This window comes from Macaca thibetana, chromosome 10, assembly GCF_024542745.1.
Source record: "Macaca thibetana thibetana isolate TM-01 chromosome 10, ASM2454274v1, whole genome shotgun sequence".
NCBI classification, from domain to species: domain Eukaryota; kingdom Metazoa; phylum Chordata; class Mammalia; order Primates; family Cercopithecidae; genus Macaca; species Macaca thibetana.
Genome location: NC_065587.1, coordinates 9,037,501 through 9,058,000, shown reverse-complemented (window position 1 = coordinate 9,058,000; position 20,500 = coordinate 9,037,501). Strand labels below are relative to the sequence as shown.

Here is a 20,500-nt window from a genome sequence, read left to right as displayed (position 1 = left end):
CCAACATGGTGAAACCCCATCTCTACTAAAAACACAAAAATTAGCTGGGCATGGTGGTGCACGCCTGTAATCCAAGCTGCTTGGGAGGCTGAGGCAGGAGAATCGCTTGAACCCGGGAGGCGGAGGTTGCAGTGAGCAGAGAGCTAAGATTGTGCCACTGCACACTCCAACCTGGGCAACACAGTGAGACTATGTCTCCAAAAAAAAAAAAAAAAAACTTTTTGGGGGGCTGTGGCAGTGGTCAGAGGCCCTCTGGTGGGTGGTTGCACCCAGAGACACTGCAGTCCAGAGGTGTGTGTGAGGGTAGTTTGCTTCCTCCGCACCTCTCTGGCTGCCTCCCTGGCTCTCCTCCTTGCCCCTTCCTTGGAATAGTTCCCTGTTGAATAGCAACTACCTAGCCCAGGTGTTCAGGACCCAATTTTAGAATCCATCCCACTATTCTCAGGAGCACCTCTGTTCTTGCCTGACCATTCTTGCCTGTTTTGGGCTCTGGAAGTGTGATGCCCCCATGGTTGGCCCTACCTCTCTGCTGTTTTCCTCTCATGTTTTGCTGCCAGCTGCCTGGGAGGGGTGGCTGTATCCCTGTCCCACATCAGAAACTGATCCTCAGGACTTGAAGGCCCAGAAATGGAGAGAGAATGAGACCTGGAGACAGAGAGCATAATTGTTGAGGAAATGGATGACAGTTGAAGCTATTCATATGGAGCCATATACTCCATTGTTGAAATAGAATAAGGAAATAAAATGATACACTCACATACCTGCGTGGGCTCTCCAAAAACACCGTACTGCCTTGTCTACCAGGAGCTGGTTTCTCAGCCAGTTGGATAGGGGATTGTTTCAGCAAGGAGACTGATGGCCTCCTCAGGGAGGGAGGGACGGGACAGGATTCGTTCTTGAAACAGCACTCAGGGAGTCAGCTGGGTGCCTCAGCTGTACTCAGAGAACACCAGTCAGGCCATCCTGGGGCTGGCAGGGCAAAGAAAGGCCTACGGGTTGGGGCTGCTGCGTTCCAAGTGCTCCCAGAGGCAGTTGACCTGCTCCCTCGCCTCACATGGAGGTGGATAGAGGTAAACTTTCCAGGCAAGGAGGGTCAAATTCTCAACTTTCCTATCAGAACGAAACTGTCCCAGCCTCAGCCCTTCCCTGGCTAAAGTAGGTCCCCTCTGTCCCTTCCCATACAGCCATCATCGGAACTGGTGTTTATGCACCCTTGTGGGTAAATCTTGGGAATGCATGTCCAGCTCGGCCCCCGGCATGAGGTCTAAGCTCAACCCAGACCGGGCCTCTAGCTTCCTTTCCCCCCGGCAGGGGCCCCGGGCCCGGAGATGGCCACGCCACGCTGCCTCCTCGGGTCTGGCTGTCCTGATCCTGCGTAAAAGTGGGGCTGCACTCGGCCTAACGAACGGACGGGGAAGCCCCCGACGCACTTGGTTTATTAGTTGGACCGGAGGGGCAAGCAAGGGATTCCCGAACCCTGCACTGCGTCTGTGTGAGGTCCTTAAAAAAAAAACGTGCTAGTCACTGCCCACTAAAGTCACCTTGCGATCTAACATCTAAAAACTCGGCCACAGACGACGACACAGTTTCGAGGAGGGCGTGCAAAAGGTCACCCGGCCGACAGGAGCTGGGGCCCCTGTTTGCTGATTCACACCTTAAATTGGGCACAGACCCCACCTGCAGATTTAACTTCCTTCAACCCAAGTTAAATCCAGGGCCACATACCCGGTGCCCGCAGGAGGGGTAGGACGCGGCCGGGGAAGACAGCGCGCTGGAGGTACGCCAGAGTCGGGCGGGGCGGGGCGGAGCGGGGCGGGGCGGTGGGGCAGGGCCGGAAGTGAGGCCAGCGGAGCCCGGCGTCGCGGCTCGCGCTCATTGGCCGGGAGCAGCGCGGTGGGCGGGACGGCGCTCGGCGGTCTGCTCTTGGTTGCTAGCTGGGTGCTGCTGCTTTCAGTGCGTTTGCTGTTAGCCTCTTGGAACTTCGAGCCCAGCTGCTCGCACAGGACTCGGCCACCTGCCCTTCATGCACCGCCTGGCCAGGTAGGTGGCGGTAGGGGCGGGGGGCTGCAGGTTCCTGGGGAGGATAATGAGAGAACCGAGGGCCCCGAACCGGCCGCAGGTGGTGGGGAGGGAGTTTCGTGGACCTGGACGCCTCTGTTCTTTGAAAGGGCTCGCTCCCTCCTCCGGGAGCCCCGAAGGCTCGGGGTCAACCACCCGGGCCCCCGACCCCGGTAGCCGACTCAAGGCCCGCCACTACCAGGTACCTTGCAGGAGTTCAGAGCCTCATGCTGAGCCAGGAGGAGCTCCGGGGGACGCACAGGGCAGGATCGGGATTGAGAAGCTGAAAAAGTGAGTGTAACAGTAGAGAAAGCAGGACCTGTCCCGCAGTCTGCTGTTCTGGGTTTTCTTTCCCACTTCCCTGCTTCAGTCATTGCCAGCTGTCTGGTATTCTCCTTGTCCCCTAAAGTTTTGCCCTAGCCTGGTTCTGGTTCCCTTGAGTTTGGAGCAGGAGGTGGAATGTGGAAGGTCCTGGGTGAACTTGAACTATTCCTTCTCTCGGTTTCACTTACTCGTCTGCTTGGGGGTAGGGGGTTCTCCGGATGACCTCTGCAGCCCCTCACTGTCTGTAACTGAGCATCTCTCCCCTGGGGCAGATCTCCTGGTAGTTCAGTAGCCAACTCTGATCTCAGGTAGCCTGTGCTCATTTAGGAAGAGTCAGAAGACAGAGCACTGGACTTAGAGCCAAACAGACTCTTGGTTCGGCCTGGCAATAGCTGTGTGACTTTGGGCAGTCACCTCATTTTTCTGTGCCTTGATTTCACATTGGTAACATTGGGGAGTTGTAATCTGAGTGTGAGAGCTCTCCTGACCACTTTATGTAATCTTGCACCTGACCGACACCCTCTCATCCTTCTGTGATTGTTTTACAAATGTATTGATTGTTTTTTATCCCTACTAGAGACCTAAGTACCAAGAGTGCAGAGATTTTTGCTTGTCTTATTTATTGCTGTATTCCTGCCTCTAGAACAGTGCCTAGAATGTGGTAGGTACTGTCAACCTAAATAACAGAGTGAGAGACTAAAAAAATGATGTTTACTTGGGAATAGACATTGTAGTGAGAATATGTGTGCCATAGTAACCTCTGTACGTATTTGGTAAGGTTTTGAAAGGAAAAATGAGGATTGCATAATTATTTTGAGATAGTTATCCTTGGCTACAAGGATGAATAGTAAGAGTGGTGCCAGTCTGAGGTTGGACAGGCAGTTGCAGGGCAGATGTCCTCACAGAAATATTTTTCTGTGTAAGTCTGCAATGGTCTCTGTGCAGGGTTGTGGTTTTTGCATTTTTTCTGATCTTGTTATCAGTCATTTGTGCATGAGAACCCTCTTTTCATGACCTTCCTTGGTTTTGTCAGAGTTGTTCTTGTTTTTTTCCCATTGGAGAATCATGCTTTAAATTTGTCAGAGTTTTTAACACAAACGACTCTGTTTTGATTCTAACAGCTTTCATATTTCCCCCTTTTGGTCAAGATCTTTCTCCAAAAGATTTATGATCGGTCATCCTGTAGTTAGGTCCCCCAGTGCTGGGATGGACCTATCTTGGGTTGTTGGTCTCTTGCCACATTGAAGGGAATTATTGGTGACTAGGAGTCAGTATCAAAACCCTTGTAGTGGCTGGGAGCAAGTGATTCACGCCTGTAATCCCAGCACTTTGGGAGGCCAAGGAGGGAGTATCACTTGAGTCCAGAAGGTTGAGACCAGCCTGGGCAACATGGCAAAACCCTATCTCTACAAAAAATACAAAAATTATCCGGGCAGGGCTGGGCATGGTGGCTCATGCCTGTAATCCCAGCACTTTGAGAGGCCGAGGCGGGCAGATCATGAGGTCAGGAGATCGAGACCATCCTGGCCAACATGGTGAAACCCTGTCTCAACTAAAAATACAAAAAATTAGCCAGGCGTGGTGGCAGGCGCCTATAGTCCCAGCTACTCGGGAGGCTGAGGCAGGAGAATGGTGTGAGCCGGGAAGGTGGAGCTTGCAGTGAGCCAAGATCATGCCACTGCACTCCAGCCTGGGTGACAGAGTGAGACTCCATCTCAAAAAAATTAATTAATTAAATTAAATTAAATACAAAAATTAGCTGGGCATAGTGACACATGCCTGTAATCCCAGCTACTAGGGAGGTTGAGGCAGGAGAATTGTTTGAACCGGGTAGGCGGAGGTTGTGGTGAGCTGAGATCACACCATTGCACTCCAGCCTAGGCAACAAGAGCAAAACTCCATCTCAAAAAAAAAAAAAAATTATCCAGGCATTGGTTGGGGAGTGTGTGGGGGAGAGTTGGGTAGAGAATCACTTAAGCCCGGGAGTCTGAGGTTATAGTGAGCTGTGATTATACCACTGCACTCCAACGTGGGTGACAGAGCAAGACCCTGTCTCAAAAAACCCCGAATACCTTTTAGCCACATTTGAGCAGCAACGGAGGTTTGGAAGGAGTGGCTCTCAAGATAAGTCTACCTGGAGTTCATTATTAAGTTCAATTTTGGCTGTTCCATAGGCATTTGCTATCATTGCAAACTTCTGGGTCAGCATTATTCTGTTAGGAGTGGTACCTCACCAAAAATTTAAAAAGTAACAGGTATAAAGTTTAAAAAGAAAATAGGGCTGGGCATGATGGCTCACCCCTGTAATCCCGGCACTTTGGGAGGCCAAGGCAGGCAGATTGCTTGAACCCAGGAGTTCGAGACCAGCCTAGACAACATCACGAAACCCCGTCTCTACAAAAAATACAAAAATTAGCCAGATGTGGTGGTGTGCAACTGTAATCCCAGCTACTCGGGAGGCTGGGGCAGGAGAATCACTTGAACCTGGGAGGCAGCGGTTACAGTGAGCCAAGATGGTGCCACTGCACTCCAACCTGGGCTACAGAATGAGACTCTGTCTCCAAAAATAATATAAAATAAATAAATAGGAAAATAGGAAGTAATATTAATAGCAATATGATAATCTCAGTTTGCATTATAGTTTTAAGAGGCCCAGCATGGTGGCTCATGCCTGTAGTCCCTGCACTTAGGGAGGTCAAGGTGGGTGGATTGCTTGCACCCAGGAGTTCGAGACCAGCCTGGGCAACTTGGCAAAACCTCATCTCTACAAAAACAAGTACAAAAATTCTCCAGGCACAGTGGCATGAGCCTATAGTCCCAGGCTACTGGGGAGGCTGAGGCAGGAGGATTGCTTGAGCCTCAGAAGTCGAGGCTGCAGTGAGCCAAGGTGGCACCACTGCATTTCAGCCTGGACAACAGAGTGAGACCCTGTCTCAAAAAAAAAATAAAATAAATAAAAATAAAAATATAAAAAAATTCTGAGACATGAACCTAGGCTTAAAGACAACCAATTGAATAAGTCAGATGCCTGTTGGGAATTAGATGAGACCTATTGTAACCATGAGGCCTGCTTTATTTTTTGTATTTGGGTCTCAGCTTCCCAGAGGAATGTATCCAGGTACAGTATGTAGTATTAGCAATAGCACCAACATTTGTGAATAGATAATATAGCTCAGTTTTTACCACCTACTATGCCATAACTGGGTTGAGTTAAAACAGAGAGTGAGCAACAGTTTTTTAGGGTTTTGTTGTTTGTTGTGATCAACAGTTCTGTTAGGGATGTTGCCAAAGTCATCCACGAAGTGGCTTAAAGGATCTCTTGAGTCAGATTCTGTCAAGTTACCAGCAGAAGCTACTGATTGTGAAATTTCAATTACACCATTATCTTGCCAAGTGAAAAAAAGGAGACATTAAAACGGATAAGAGTTGGCCGGGTGCGGTGGCTCACGCCTATAGTCCCAGCACTTTGGGATACCAAGATGGGTGGATCACGAGGTCAGGAGATCGAGACCATCCTGGCTAACATGGTGAAACCACGTCTCTACTAAAAATACAAAAAAAATTAACCCGGGCGTGGTGGCGGGCACCTGTAGTCCTAGCTACTTGGGAAGCTGAGGCAGGACAATGGCGTGAACCCGGGAGGCGGAGCTTGCAGTGAGCCAAGATTGCGCCACTGCGCTGCAGCGTGGGCAACAGAGTGAGACTCCTTCTCAAAAACAAAACAAAACAAACAAAAAACAGGTAAGAGTCTCAAAATGATATGGAATCTTGTTCCATTGTCTTCGGAAAAGCTATCTACGGTATGAAACCATCAACTTCTTATCCTGGTTTGCAGTTTGAATGTCTCTGGTTACGGCATTGAGAGGTTTGGTGAACTTTCTGTGTGACCCATACATTAGGCACAAGGCTTGTCCATTAAAGTTCATCTAGTTTCAACTTACAGGGCTTCAGGAACAGAGCAGTGCCCATTTTTAATAATTTCATGGAAGAAAGTTGGATTGGAGGAATCTAGAATTCAGGAGCTAATCCAGTATACAAGTAGGTAATGAGAACTCAAAAGCAATGCACAGGGCTACAGTCTAGTAACAGGTATACTATATCTTTTTTTAGAAACAAAATTTTCTCTTTACAGTGATCACATAGGAGTACCAGGTTTAAAAACCGTTTGAGGCTAGGAAGGAAAACCAAGGCAGACTTTAGATTTTACTGCACAGTCATAAGGTTCCTGGGCCTGCCAGGAAGTGACAGATTTTACTCATTCACTGTAAGGCTGGGAATCTTTGAAGGCAGGCTTTCTATGCACATTTTCAAGTATGATATTCTAGTTAAAGCTGTGGTAATATAAGCAGTATTTATTGTATTCTGTTATAATAGAGAGCAGGCTGGGTGCAGTGGCTCACGCCTATAATCTCAGCACATTGGGAGGCCAAGCTGGGCAGATCGCTTGAGGCCAGGAGTTCGAGACCAGCCTAAGCTAACATGGTGAAACCCCATCTCTACTAAAAATACAAAAATTAGCCAGGCATAGTGGTGCTCGCCTGTGATCCCAGCTACTGGGAAGGCTGAGGCGCAAGAATCACTTGAACCCGGGAGGCGGAGGTTGCAAGTTCTGAGATCGTGCCACTGCACTCCAGCCTGGGCAACAGAGTGAGACTCTGTCTCAAAATAAAAAAAGAGAGAGAGCAAAGTCTTACTGGACTTTTGCAAATAACCACATTGCCATAAGAATACTCATGAATAGGCCAGCATGGTGGCTCACACCTATAATCCTACCACTGTGGGAGGCCATGGCAGCCTGATCACTTGAACCCAGGAGTTCAAGATCAGCCTGGGAAACATGCCCCATCTCTACTAAAAAATACAAAAATTATCTGGGTGTAGTGGCACATGCCTGTACTCCCAGACCCTTGGGAAACTGAGGCAGGAGAACTGATTGAGCCTGGGAGGTCAAGGCTACAGTGAGCCATGATTATACCACTGCACTCCAGAGGGAGACCCTGTCTAAAAACAAAACAAAACAAAAAGAATACTTATGAATAGTTTTCAATTTTTAGATGGATTAAATTGGGAGAAAAAGTAAATGTTTCCACCTCTCTTTACAAAAGTGTTTCTTAAGGAATTGCTGTAAACTATGGATAGCTTAAGAGAAAAAGTTTCCTTAAATTTAGAAAACAAAACAAGTAAAGAACCAATAATGTTTCAAATATATGTCATAAAAACATTACCCTGGCAGGGTGGCTCATGCCTGTAATCTCAGCACTTTGGGAGGCCAAGGCAGGAGGATTGCTTGAGCTCAGGAGTTTGAGACCAGCCTAGGTAGTATAGCAAGATCCTACCTCTACAAAAAAATTTAAAAGATTATAATAGCTGGGCATGGTGACATGTGCTTGTAGTCTCAGCTACACAGGATGTTGAGGTAGGAGGCTTGCTTAAGCCCAAGAGGTTGAGGCTGCAGTGAGCCTGGATGACAGAGCGAGACCCTCTCTCAAAAAAAAAAAAAAAAAAAAAAAAGAAAAGAAAATTATCTTCATCAGTTTTTAATTGAGTTCTGTTTGATTTTGACTAGATTTCAGGAATTCATCAGTTTCTTCATTAGAGTTCTGAAAAATTTTTATTTAGTTCATTGATCTTAAAGTTTTTAACTTTTTAGAAACTTGTATTTAAGATTACTTGTTAGAGTCTTTTCATGAATCTGATTGCAAATGCTTTTAGAGAAGAATCAGAACCATGGATGACAAAGACTTGGAACAACCATGGTTGAAAATCTTTTTTTTTAGACTATTAATTTTTTTTTTTTTTTGAGACGGAGTCTCACTCTGTTGCCCAGGCTGGATGGAGTGCAGTGGTGTGATCTCAGCTCACTGCAACCTCTGCTTCCTGGGTACGAGCAATTCTCCTGCCTCAGCCTCCCAAGCAGCTGGGATTACAGGCACGTGCATCCACGCCCGGCTAATTTTTTTAATTTTTAGTAGAGACGGTTTCACCGTGTTAGCCAGGATGGTCTTGATCTCCTGACCTTGTGATCCGCCTGCCTTGGCCTCCCAAAGTGCTGGGATTACAGGCATTAGCCACTGCGCCTGACCCCATGGTTAAAAATCTGATGGAAGTTCATTATAATCAGCAGTGGACAAGGAAATTTGTCAATTTGTTATTTATGTGTCACAAGCAATACAGAAGGTTACAAGGGTGTAAAAACAAAAAATCTTAACCCTTTCATAGCTCAGGTTTTATGAAAAAGTTGTGAATTTCATCAGACACAGGAAGAGTGTGTCCAAGGTTATGAGTTTCCATCATATTATAGTGGAATGTAAATAAGAAAACTAGCACCAGCTGGGCGCGGTGGCTCACGACTGTAATCCCAGCACTTTGGGAGGCCGAGGCGGCAGATCACCTGAGGTCAGTAGTTCAAGACCAGCCTGGCCAACATGGCAAAACCCCGTCGCTACTAAAAATACAAAAATTAGCTGTGTGTGGTGGTGGGTGGCTGTAATGCCAGCTACTTGGGAGGCTGAGGCAGGGAGAATCGCTTGAACCCAGGAAGCGGAGGTTGCAGTGAGCCGAGATCGTGCTGTTGCACTCCAGGCTGTGCAGCAGAGCAAGACTCCATCTCAAAAAAACAAAACAAAACAAAAACTAGCACCTTCAACTGGGGAATACCTGTTTCTTAGTTAAAAGCATGAGAAATTTCCTGGTTAAATGAAACAATTCAGGCACATCAAGAAAAGCCTAAAGTACAGAATCAAGTTATACTAAAGGAAAACATTGCTTTTCTAGGCCCTCAAGACAGAATATTTGAGTGTCAGGCCATAACAGCAGAGTTAGAACCAGAGAAAAAAGCTACAGTAGCCGAGTGCAGTGGCTCACACCTGTATCCCAGTACTTTGGAAGGCCAAGGTGGGTGGATCACTTGAGCCCAGGAGTTCAAGACTAGCCTGGGCAATGTGACAAAACCCCACCTCTAGGAAAAATACAAAAATTAGCCATGCATGGTGGCATGCACCTGTGGTCCCAGCTACTCAGGAGGCTGAGGTGGGAGGATGGCTTGAGCCTGGGAGGTGGAGGCTGCAGTGAGCCATGACTATGCCACTGCACTCCAGCCTGGGCAGCAGAGCAAGACCCTGTCTCAAAAAAAAAAAAAAAAAAAATTACAAAAGCTAACAAAAAACATTGAGAATTACCACCCTAACCAAGTGAAAAGATGCATCCTTTCAAGGGGAGAAAGAGGAAGGGTGGAAGGCAGCAATGTATGTCCTGGGAGTCACCAGGAAAGTGAACTTCATAGCACTCAATAAATAATTGTGTTGGCCGGGCATAGTGGCTCACTCCTGTAATCCCAGCATTTGGGAGTCCAGGGCGAGAGGATAGCTTGAGTTTAAGAGTTGGAGACCAGCCTGGGCAATATAGCAAGACCTCATCTCTACTAAGGAAAAATAAAAAATAAAAAGGGTCAGGTGCGGTGGCTCACTTTTGTAATCCCAGCACTTTGGGAGGACAAGGCGGGCAGATCACCTGAGGTTGGGAGTTTGAGACCAGTCTAGTCAACATGGAGAAACCCCATCTCTACTAAAAATACAAAATTAGCTGGGCATGGTGGCGCATGCCTGTAATCCCAACTACTCAGGAGGCTGAGGCAGGAGAATCGCTTGAACCTGGGAGGTGGAGGTTGCAGTGAGCCGAGATCGCGCCGTTGCACTCCAGCCTGGGCAATCAGAGTGAAACTCCATCTTAAAAAAAAAAAAAAAAAAAATTAATCAAAATAAATAAATAATTGTGGCATGTTGCCTGAATATGAACAGATGTTGTATGTAGTACCTGTGGTTCCAGAGTGAGTGAGTGGCAAGCCCCCTTACCCTGAGACTGCCCTGCCTTCCTCCCTGCCCTTTGTCCCTGCTTCCTTTCTGATGACAAAAGTCAAGGAAGGAGGAAAACCCCGGAAGTTTCACATCTCCTCTGCCTGGGCTTCCTTGACCAGATGCTTTCCTGGGAGGCCAAGATAGGGGATGTGGAGGGAATACTGTTGATGAGCCCCTCCTCCCCAGGCACAGTGCCTCACCCAGACCTCCCTCCCTCCAGCAGGGAGGTGACCTCCTTATCCCTGTTCTACAGCTGAGAAGGCTGAGGCTTAGAAAGGCTGGGCAAGCTGCTCGAGGTCCCAGAGTCAGGGGTGGGGGCCGGGCTCCAGCCCAGAGCTCTAGCCGCTGACCCAGTGCTCTAAGCGTCCTTGTGTTACTCATACTTACCTTCCTCCCCACCTCCTAGCATCCCATGGGTCTGTATTGTGTGCCTGCTGGCCCTGGGATAGGAGCTTCAGCTTCAGGGCTCCCCAAAGCTGGGTTCTTGGTATTCGGAGGATGTGCTGTATCAGGGGAAGCTGCTGTTCACCTTTGCCCTCTATTTTATGTAACACCAATCTCTGGGTCTCACTCTCTTTCTTTGGGTTATTCTTCCAGCTCAAGAGGTTTGGATATGGACCTTCTTCAGTTCCTGGCCTTCCTCTTTGTCTTGCTTTTGTCTGGGACGGGAGCCACAGGCACCTTGAGGACTTCCCTGGACCCAAGCCTGGAGATCTGTATCCTTGAGGGTTGGTAGTTAATGAGCTGTCTTTGAGGGGTCTATAAATGAGGTTTCTCTATTCGGGGATTCCAGGGATAAGCAGGCCCAGTTGAGGGGAACAGGGAGAAAAAGTGAGGTGCTCTAGCCAGACCTTGAGCAAGTCAGGTCTCTCCGGAGCTTCAGCTTCCGCATATAGTAAATGGAGATGACAAGGCCCATCTCTAGACTGCAAAGGCTCAGTGAGGACTGTGCATGGCCTGGCACCTTGTGGGCAAGATCCTGGGTGGAGACTCAGGAATTCTGGATTACTGGCCCATCTCGACCCTGGTGAACTGGGCCACCTGCTCCAGGCCAGGCCTCAGGGACACAAAGATGAATTACAACGAGTCCCCTGCGTTTGAGGTGTCCATAAGCCTAGGGGAAGAAAGTATCCAAACAAATGATCATTTTACTCTGTGACCAGTGCTCTGATGGGCACAGGAGGGGAAACACTGTGATGATTTTTGAGCCAGGCCTTGAAAGGATAGAAACTCCTAGAAGAGGGTGAGGGGCATTCTGGGCAGAGAGGGTGCAGCATGAGCAGAGAGGTGGAGGCTCTGGAACAGTGAATGCTTGTGGAGAGGGCAGGAAGACCACAGCGAAGGGAAGGCAGGAGCCATGTCTGGAGGCTTGGTTTCAGGCTTCTGGGTGTGGAGCATCATGGGAACTGGATGAATGGTGCTTTGCAGGGCCATGCACTTGTCAGTTTGTTCATTTCCTGGAGGCTTCTAGCCCTGGGCATCCATGACCCTTCCAGATACTTGCTGGTTAGGAATGAGCCTTCTGAGGCAAGACCGCTCGATTGTCCAGGCAGGGCTATTGATGCCAGCCCCTTAACTTAATGCTGCCCAGACAAGAAGATGTTTGAGGTGAAGCGGCGGGAGCAGCTGTTGGCACTGAAGAACCTGGCACAGCTGAACGACATCCATCAGCAGTACAAGATCCTTGATGTCATGCTCAAGGGGCTCTTTAAGGTATGTGCAGGCAGGGGGCAGCTCTTGGCAGGTCCAGTCTTTGATCTGGGCACTGATGGGTAAATAGGAGTTCCCTAAGGGGATGGTGTTCAGGGACAAGGGAACTGCGTGCACATAAGACTTGAAGTGGGGTTTAAATAAATGGGGACAGAAGCAGTCTGTTATGGGCACTGTGAAGCCACTCAGCCCTGGCGGGATTCCCTCAGGTGCTGGAGGACTCCCGGACAGTGCTCACCGCTGCTGATGTGCTCCCAGATGGGCCATTCCCCCAGGACGAGAAGCTAAAGGATGGTATGGTCTGCCCTATACTGCCCTGTCCTCGGCACCACCCAATCTTCTCTAGCTGCTTCTTCTCTCCTGTTCTTGTCACTCTTTTTTTCTCCCCAGAAGTGCCCTCTTGTGGCACCTTCCAAGTGGTCCCCTTGGGCAGATGGGCGCTTTGTGAGTGGCCTTCCTCGTTAACTGGCTACATTTTAGCAATAGCATTTCTTTTTTTTTTTTGAGACGGAGTCTCACTGTCACTAGGCTGAAGTACAGTGGTGTGATCTCAGCTCACTGCATCCTCCACCTCCTGGGTTCAAGTGATTCTCCTGCCTCAGCTTCCCAAGTAGCTGAGACTACAGACACACACTGCCACACCCAGCTAGTTTTTGTATTCTGAATAGAGATGGGGTTTCACCATGTTGGCCAGGATGGTCTCAATCTCTTGACCTTATGATCGGCCAACCTCGGCCTCCCAAAGCACTGGGATTACAGGCATGAGCCACTGCACCTGGCCACGATAGCATTTCTTAGATTACTCTGAGAGGATAGCAGCAGCTCTTACGTAATACATAGTGGACACTTTAAACCATCAACTCTAATCTCTACCATAACTCTGGGGGAAGACACTGTTCTCTCTACTTTCTATATGAAAGAGTACAAGTAATTTGCCTTGGCTCTTCCCTCTGAATCAAGCTGTCTTGCTGAGTTCTTTGAGGTTCAAGATTATTCTGAAGCCCCAGGGTCCCTGCCTGACATGTCTCAGACCCACCCTGGCATATCTTTGGAGACTACTTATCTTTCTGGGTAGCCTGGCTAGTGCTGGTGAGGGCTGCCTGGGCCCTCTCTTAGGGGCTGGCTTCGATAGGGACTGCTTAGAGCTGTTTACACAGTTATGTTTTTGGCTAACCTGGGTCTGGGGGACTTGCTACCATGATGGACACATGTTCCGTGGTGAGCAGGTCTGTGCATACCTACCCTCCAAGGCCAAGGGAGCTGAGAGGTCCAGTTTCTCAGAAAGAAACATTCATTAGGAACTTCTGAACAGAAGCCATGTCTCAGGCAGAAATGAGATGGTGGTCTCTGCACCCAACCTCCAGAAAGTATTCTTTATTTGTTATTTTGCAGATGACAATGCTTGTACAGAAACTATTCTTTTTTTCTTTTCTTTTCTTTTCTTTTCTTTTGAGACAGAGTCTCACTCCATCACCCAGGCTGGAGTGCAGTGACACAATCTCAGTTCACTGCAACCTCTGCCTCCCAGGTTCAAGTGATTCTCATGCCTCAGCCTCCCTCAGCTAGAATTAGAGACGTGTGCCCCCAGGCCCGGCTAATTTTTGTATTTTTAGTAGAGACGGGGTTTTGCCATGTTGGCCAGGCTGGGTCTCGAACTCTTGATGTCAAGTGATCCACCCGCCGTGGACTCCCAAAGTGCTGGGATTACAGGGGTGAGTTACACATGCAGCCAAAAGTATTGTTTATACAGCAAGCTTTTAGGTTAAAACATGCAGCTGGTGACATCTCAGGCTTTTGTGTGAAACTTGTGACCATTGGGGAAGTTAAATAATCATCTTTTTGAGGGGTTATCTATGCTACAGGCGTTGTTTAAAGACCTTGCTGCGGAATACTTTGGTGTGCAGCGGTCAAACCTCAGCCATTATGGCTTCAAGATGGTGCCACGCTTGTCTCGCAGCAGGCTGTTTTCCTGCAGCACACTAACAAAGCTCAGTTTAAACTGACCTGTTGATCAGTAGAAGCACATTAGTGGGAAAACAGAAAATTCAAATTAAGTCTGTTAGGTTAGTTGGTACTATTGTATTGCTGTTAATTTCCTGGTTTAGATAGTTGTATGTTGGTTATATAAGATGATAACTTGGGCCGGGCGCGGTGGCTCAAGCCTGTAATCCCAGCACTTTGGGAGGCCGAGACGGGCGGATCACTAGGTCAGGAGATCGAGACCATCCTGGCTAACACGGTGAAACCCCGTCTCTACTAAAAAATACAAAAAACTAGCCGGGCGAGGTGGCGGGCGCCTGTAGTCCCAGCTACTCAGGAGGCTGAGACAGGAGAATGGCCCGAACCCGGGAGGCGGAGCTTGCAGTGAGCTGAGATCCGGCCACTGCACTCCAGCCTGGGCGACAGAGGGAGACTCCGTCTCAAAAAAAAAAACAAAAAAGATGATAACTTGGCCAGGCATGGTGGCTCACGCCTATAATCCCAGCACTTTGGGAAGCCGAGGCAGACAGATCACTTGAGTTCGAGTTCTAGACCAGGCTGGCCAAACATGGTGAAACCCCGTCTCTACCAAAAATATGAAAAAGTAGCTGGGTGTGGTGGCACATGCCTGTAATCCCAGCTACTCGGGAGGCTGAGGCAGGAGAATCACTTGAACCCGTGAGGCAGAGGTTGCAGTGAGCCAGGATCTCGCCACTGCACTCCAGCGTGGACAAGAGAGCGAGACTCCATCTCAAAAAAAAAAAAAAAAAAAAAAAGATAACATTAGAGGAAGCCAAATGAATGAATTTTATGTTGTATTATGTAAGTCTAAGATAATTTCAGGCTGAGTGCAGTGGCTCATGCCAATAATCCCAGAACTTTGGAAGGTCGAGATGTGAGGATCACTTGAGGCCAGGAATTTGAGATCCGCCTGGGCAACAAAGTGAGACTTCACCTCTAAAGTAATTAATTAATTAATTATATTCATTCGTTCATTCAAAATAAGAACTTAAGCACTTAAAATGAAATAAAATGGAAAGAATATTAAAAAAGAAAAATGCTGGCCTGTTGTCTGGCCATCCTAAGAGACCTGAGGTCTCACAGACACTCTAATTGTATTAACACCAGGGCCAGCACTGGACATTTGGATAACATGTTGGTTGGGAGGTCAAGCCCAGCAAAGCCTCATGTGATGCATCAGCATCTGTGTGCAGAACAACACTCACTTCTCTGGTCCCCATAGCAAATGAGTCTTCTAAGCAGCAAGATGTGCCTTTGGGCTGACAGACCTGGGTTTGCAGCCCAGATTTGCTACTCATTAGCTGCTGAGACTCAGTTTCCCATCTGTAAAATGGGAACAGCAGCCACATCTCCCTCTAAAAGTGGTTATGAGGACTCACTGAGCTAGTGGGTGTAAGGCCCTAGTTCGCACTATACATGTGATTGGCAGCCTGTGGTCAGTAGGCACTGTTCCTTCCTTGGTGGGTTTGGTGGATGTCTGTATTCTCTGGAGGATGCCAGGGACCAGCGAGGCAGCCAGGACAGCATCTGCCCTGGCCACTCATCAGGGTCCTCTTGCCAGCTTTCTCCCACGTGGTGGAGAACACGGCCTTCTTCGGCGATGTGGTGCTGCGCTTCCCGAGGATTGTGCACTATTACTTTGACCACAACTCCAACTGGAACCTCCTCATCCGCTGGGGCATCAGTTTCTGCAACCAGACGGGCGTCTTCGACCAGGGTCCCCACTCGCCCATCCTCAGCCTGGTAAGGACTGGGGTGGAGGTGGCCCGGGAGCCCTCTGTCTTGGTGGTGGACTAGGATCCTCACATCTGCCTTCAGTCGGGCCTGAATGTCAGTGCTTGGCTACATTTTCTTTGTGGAGCTTCAGGGTATCTTGGGCCACAGATGTCCCATTTCAAGGGGTTCTGTGCTCACCTAGTTCCCATGGGGTCATCACCTGGCTCACATCTGCCCAAGTCTGGAGTCTGGGTCCCAGCATGGAGGGAGTGACTCTCTGGTGAGCAGAACTCAGGAGAAGGCAGAGGATGACGAGTGATTCTTCATCTGCAGATGGCCCAGGAACTGGGGATCAGTGAGAAAGACTCCGACTTCCAGAACCCATTTAAAATCGACCGCACAGAGGTGAGTTGCCAGGGCCTATGCCTGTGTCTGCTTTGCCTCTGCTGGGCCATAGGACGCCGAGGCCTGCAGGGGCTGGGGACCTCAGGTGGCTTTGGACTTGGAGCCAGGCAGCCTGGGCCTGGGTCCAGAAGCCATCACTGAGTCATTGGAGCCTGTGGGCAAGTCACTGCTCCCCTCTTAGCCTCAGCCTCACTGTCTTTTCACAGCGTGTGAACTCCAACCATGGGGGGTAGTTAGGTGGCTATGAACAAACCCATCCCAGCACAAAACAGGCATCCCACTTCAGGTGGATATCAGGGCAGCCAGGGAGGTCAGGCCATGCTCTTCCCTGCCTTTGAACCTCTTAGCACCAACTAGGCTTCCATCCCGCACTCCTGTACGTGCTCTTATTCCAGGGGGCTAAGGTGGGCTTTGAGAACTGTAAGTTTGGGATAAAAGATGAGGACAGGCCGGGCATGGTAGCTCATGCCCGTAATCCCAGCACTTTGGGAGGCCAAGGCGGGTGGATCACCTGAGGTCAGGAGTTCGAGACCAGTCTGACCAATATGGTGAAACCCCGTCTCTACTAAAAATACAAAAACTTAGCCAAGCGTGGTGGCACATGCCTGTAATCCTAGCTTTTCAGGAGGCTGAGGCAGGAGAATCACTTGAACCCAGGAGGCAGAGGTTGCAGTGAGCTGAGATCGTGCCATTGCACTCCAGCCTGGGCAACAAGAGTGAAACTCCGTCTCAAAAAAAAAAGGACAGGGACAGATACGATAGAGTGAGGAAGGGATCGGAAGTGGCAGGGCTAGGAGGGGCAGGAAGGAAGGGCTGTGGTGACTGGAGGACTGGACTTGTCAAGCCACATGCTGGTCCCTGGTGTGGAGAGAGGTGTTGGGTGTCTGAGGGGTCTAGGATTTAACTCTGCCTCCAGGCCAACAAGCTAGCCTGCTACTATTTCATGGACACTGACAGGTCAGAGATATTGGACTATATTACAGCAAAGGCAGTAGCTAGACTGTTGGCCTGATTGTGTTGATTCACCTTGTTCCCCAAGTCCCATGGGGGTGACACAGAGAGGGCCAGGTGGGCGCTGTGCATGCAGGGGGTGTGCATCACAGCTGAGAACTGCCAAGCTGGGGAAATTCATGATTTTTTATAGCAAACGTGCTCTTTGGGAGGAGATATCACCACACCCTTCAAGGTTGCTCTCTGTAAACACAATCCTGAGACATAGCCCAGGTAAAGAGTGGTTAGGGCTTTGTATCTTTGGTGTGCACTGCAAGAATATGCAGGGATGCTCAGGGCCATGACGGATTGCTGTGCCAACAGTCTGCCCCAAGCCCTCCATGGCTTGGTTTAACTCAAATTTTCACACAAATGTGCTATTCAGTCTAATTAATCTGACTGATAGAGGCTAGGACCAAATCTGTTCAATTAGTCTCATACTTCATTTAATTCATACTACTATCAACTATATTCTGAATAGCAGGATAAGGCCAACCTACATTATTATTATTTTTTTTTTTTAGAGACAGGGTCTCGTTCTGTCACCCAGGCTCTGTCACCCACCTAGCTTACCTTGAACTCCTGGGCTCAAACAGACCTCCCACCTCAGCCTCCTGAGTAGCTGGGATGACAGGCCTGTGTGACATCATTCCTGGCTAATTATTTTTTCAGAGACAGGTTCTTACTGTGCTGCCTAGGGTGGTCTCAAACTCCTGGGCTCAAGCCGTCTTCCTGTCTCAGCCTCCCAAAGTGTTGGGATTATAGGTGTGAGTTACTGTGCCTGGCCCCTAACCTGCAACATTGATCAGGGTCCTGGACTCAACCAGCTGTGAAGGTCTTGGAGGACCAGTAAGTCTCATTTTGGATAATCAGGATATGGTCTAAGACCAATTTGTTATCCACGACCACCCATATAAGAGAGTTTAGATTGACCTGCCAATCTTTGATGTTATTGCCAATAATTACAGGGGGCAATAGATGGACCCAAGCAATCTTCATGCCCCCATAAGGAGACATTTCATGACCCATTCTCTCCCACATGTTACACTTGATTTGAGTCACCAGAACAATGTTTAGCTGAGCCTGAGGGCAGTGTCACTGTGGAGCTTCAGCCTCAGTTGCCCTACATGGTATAATCCAAGGCTACTCATACATCAGGAAAAGCAGAGGGATTTGTATCTGTCAGGTTGAAACAAAATTGTGCTGGCTGGTATGTCTGCACAAGGTCACTGGTAAGAACTATCTTTGATGGCATTAGACACAGCAGAATAGCTCATTACTGACATGTCCATGTGAGTTTTTCTATCATGTGGATGGGAATGAGACACCCAACAGTTGGCCATATTGACAGCTGCAGCTGCCACTGGGCTTGGGCAGACCCTAGAATTGTTTTGCCAGGTGGCAGTGATGGATCTAAGGGATAAAGAGAGCATTAATTGTTCCCTGCACTTTCTGGGATCTAAGGTATTTCCTGCCTGGGTGGCAGGATTATTGCTATAAAATCCATGTGTCCTTGGGAGACCGAGGTGGGCAGATCATGAGGTCAGGAAATCAAGACTGTCCTGGCCAACATGGTGAAACCCCATCTCTACTAAAAATACAAAAATTAGCCGGGTATGGTGGCACACGCCTGTAGTCCCAGCTACTCAGGAGGCTGAAGCAGGAGAATCGCTTGAACCCGGGAGGTGGAGATTGCAGTGAGCCAAGATTGCACCACTGCACTCCAGCCTGGTGACAGAGCGAGACTGTCTCAAAAAAAGAAAGCATATGTTCTATGCCACCTATGCCAGCATCTATAGTTTCACTTTTTCTCCAGTTGTTACCTACTATGACCTAGACCTTTCATTCAGAAATGTCAGGTATGAATGGGACCAGGGCATTTTTACAGATGTATAGAAACCTGTTGTATCTCTTATCTTTACCCACATGGGCCACTGCAGGGAAATCAGCAAGCAGGATACTCAGCCAAGTGGTCACAATCCTAACAATCTCAGGCCATACCATTCCAACCAGAGATTCAGGTAGTTGAACCAGAAATATAGAATCCTCTGTTTTGTGCCGCTCCTTGGTAGTAGGTACGTTACCACGCCAAGTACAATGATACATTTAGGTGGCAGTGATCTGGATGAAGTAGGCTTGATCAGCAGTTTGACTCCATTTGGTCTTATCAGAGATTGAGCTTTATGATGGGCATCTAAACAAGTGAGCCAGGCTGTCTAGTTTGTCACCACAATTTGTTTCCATAGTTTGTGGCCCTAAAGAGGGATAGGTATCACCAGGCATGGTGGCTGTAATCCCAGCACTTAGGGACCAAGGCAGGTGGATTGCCTGAGGTCAGGAATTTGAGACCATCCTGGCCAACATAGTGAAACCCTGTCTCTACTAAAAATACAAAAATTAACCAGGTGAGGTGATACACACCTGTAGTCCCAACTACTCAGGAGGCTGAGGCAGGAGAATCACTTGAACCCAGGAGGCAGAGATTGCAGTGAGCCAAGATCGCACCACTGCACTCCAGCCTGGGTGACAGAGCAAGACTCTGTCTCAAAATAAATAAATAAATAAAAAGAGTGGGGTAGGTATCTTTGATCTGCCATTTTGTAATCTCCGGATGACCAGGACACTGACAATAGTCAGTAAGAATATAACATGCATAGTTGTTAGAAAGGAGTGTCATCCAAGGCAAGAGTGATAGGTTTTAATTCAGGCCATTGTCTGACTGGCCTTTCTATGGCACTTAGTCCACCAGCATTGTTACTGGGGCTGGCTGACTGCTGCTGCTCATGGACACCTGTGTCAGGTTCCCACAACCACTCCCAGGCTTGATGGTTCAATAGGAGGATTCACAGGACTCAGTATATGGTCACATTCATGGCCACGATTTATACAGAGAAAATATACAGAGCAAAATCAGCAAAGGGAAAAGGTGCATCAGGCAAAGTCCGGGGAAACAGGCTCAGCTTCCAGAGTCCCCTCCCAGTAGAGTCAAACAGGATGTGCTTCATTCTTCCCGCAATTAGTTGTGACAACATGTTTAAAATGTTTTCTACCAGGAAAGTTCATAAGGGACCTAGTGTCTGAGTTTTTATTGGGAGCTAGTCATGTGGGTACTTTTTGCCTGACTTATGTCAAAATGGCAAACTCCCAGGAGCAAAGTATGTATTCAGCAGAAACCATATTGTTTGCACAAACAGTTTTGGCACAGTGAACCATTGTTAGCAGTTAGGGGGGTGGGGGCCCTCCTGAAATGCAAGTTCCCAGATGTCTGCCAAGGGCTAACCTTGGAAGCAGGCCTTTCAAAGGATAGGAGTCAGGCCAGCTGTGTTAACTTTTTTCTGTACAACACTGTTAGCTTTTATATTAGCTGAATTACAGTGGGCTAGGCCTGAATATTTGGGGGAACCTGTGAATCGAGGGTCCTGTTGAGCCAGTGGCTTTGCTTT

The 20,500-nt window shown here is 48.5% G+C and overlaps 3 protein-coding genes across 6 annotated transcripts in view; 2 read left to right on the top strand and 1 right to left on the bottom strand.

Annotated features, from left to right (window-relative positions):
- MEI1 (meiotic double-stranded break formation protein 1) overlaps window positions 1-758 on the top strand; it is a 97,011-nt gene extending 96,253 nt beyond the window's left edge. The window contains exon 30 of the mRNA XM_050806162.1: window positions 558-758. Coding sequence (XP_050662119.1) covers window positions 558-603 — 46 coding nt within the window. The 3' untranslated portion in view covers window positions 604-758. The remainder of the gene's footprint in view (window positions 1-557) is intronic.
- The window catches only part of SNU13 (small nuclear ribonucleoprotein 13), a 335,885-nt gene that overhangs the window by 123,638 nt on the left and 191,747 nt on the right, over window positions 1-20,500 (bottom strand). The window lies entirely within an intron of this gene.
- Window positions 1,888-20,500, top strand: part of CCDC134 (coiled-coil domain containing 134) — a 26,553-nt gene continuing 7,940 nt past the window's right edge. For 2 of the 4 annotated variants that reach the window (XM_050806109.1, XM_050806111.1), the window contains exons 1-6: window positions 1,888-2,040; window positions 10,833-10,951; window positions 11,827-11,948; window positions 12,155-12,239; window positions 15,508-15,689; window positions 15,996-16,067. In XM_050806109.1, coding sequence (XP_050662066.1) covers window positions 2,024-2,040; window positions 10,833-10,951; window positions 11,827-11,948; window positions 12,155-12,239; window positions 15,508-15,689; window positions 15,996-16,067 — 597 coding nt within the window. In that variant the 5' untranslated portion in view covers window positions 1,888-2,023. Of the gene's footprint in view, window positions 2,041-2,260; window positions 2,350-10,832; window positions 10,952-11,826; window positions 11,949-12,154; window positions 12,240-15,507; window positions 15,690-15,995; window positions 16,068-20,500 lie in introns of all 4 variants that reach the window. The other 2 variants (XM_050806110.1, XM_050806112.1) reach the window with 2 other exon arrangements.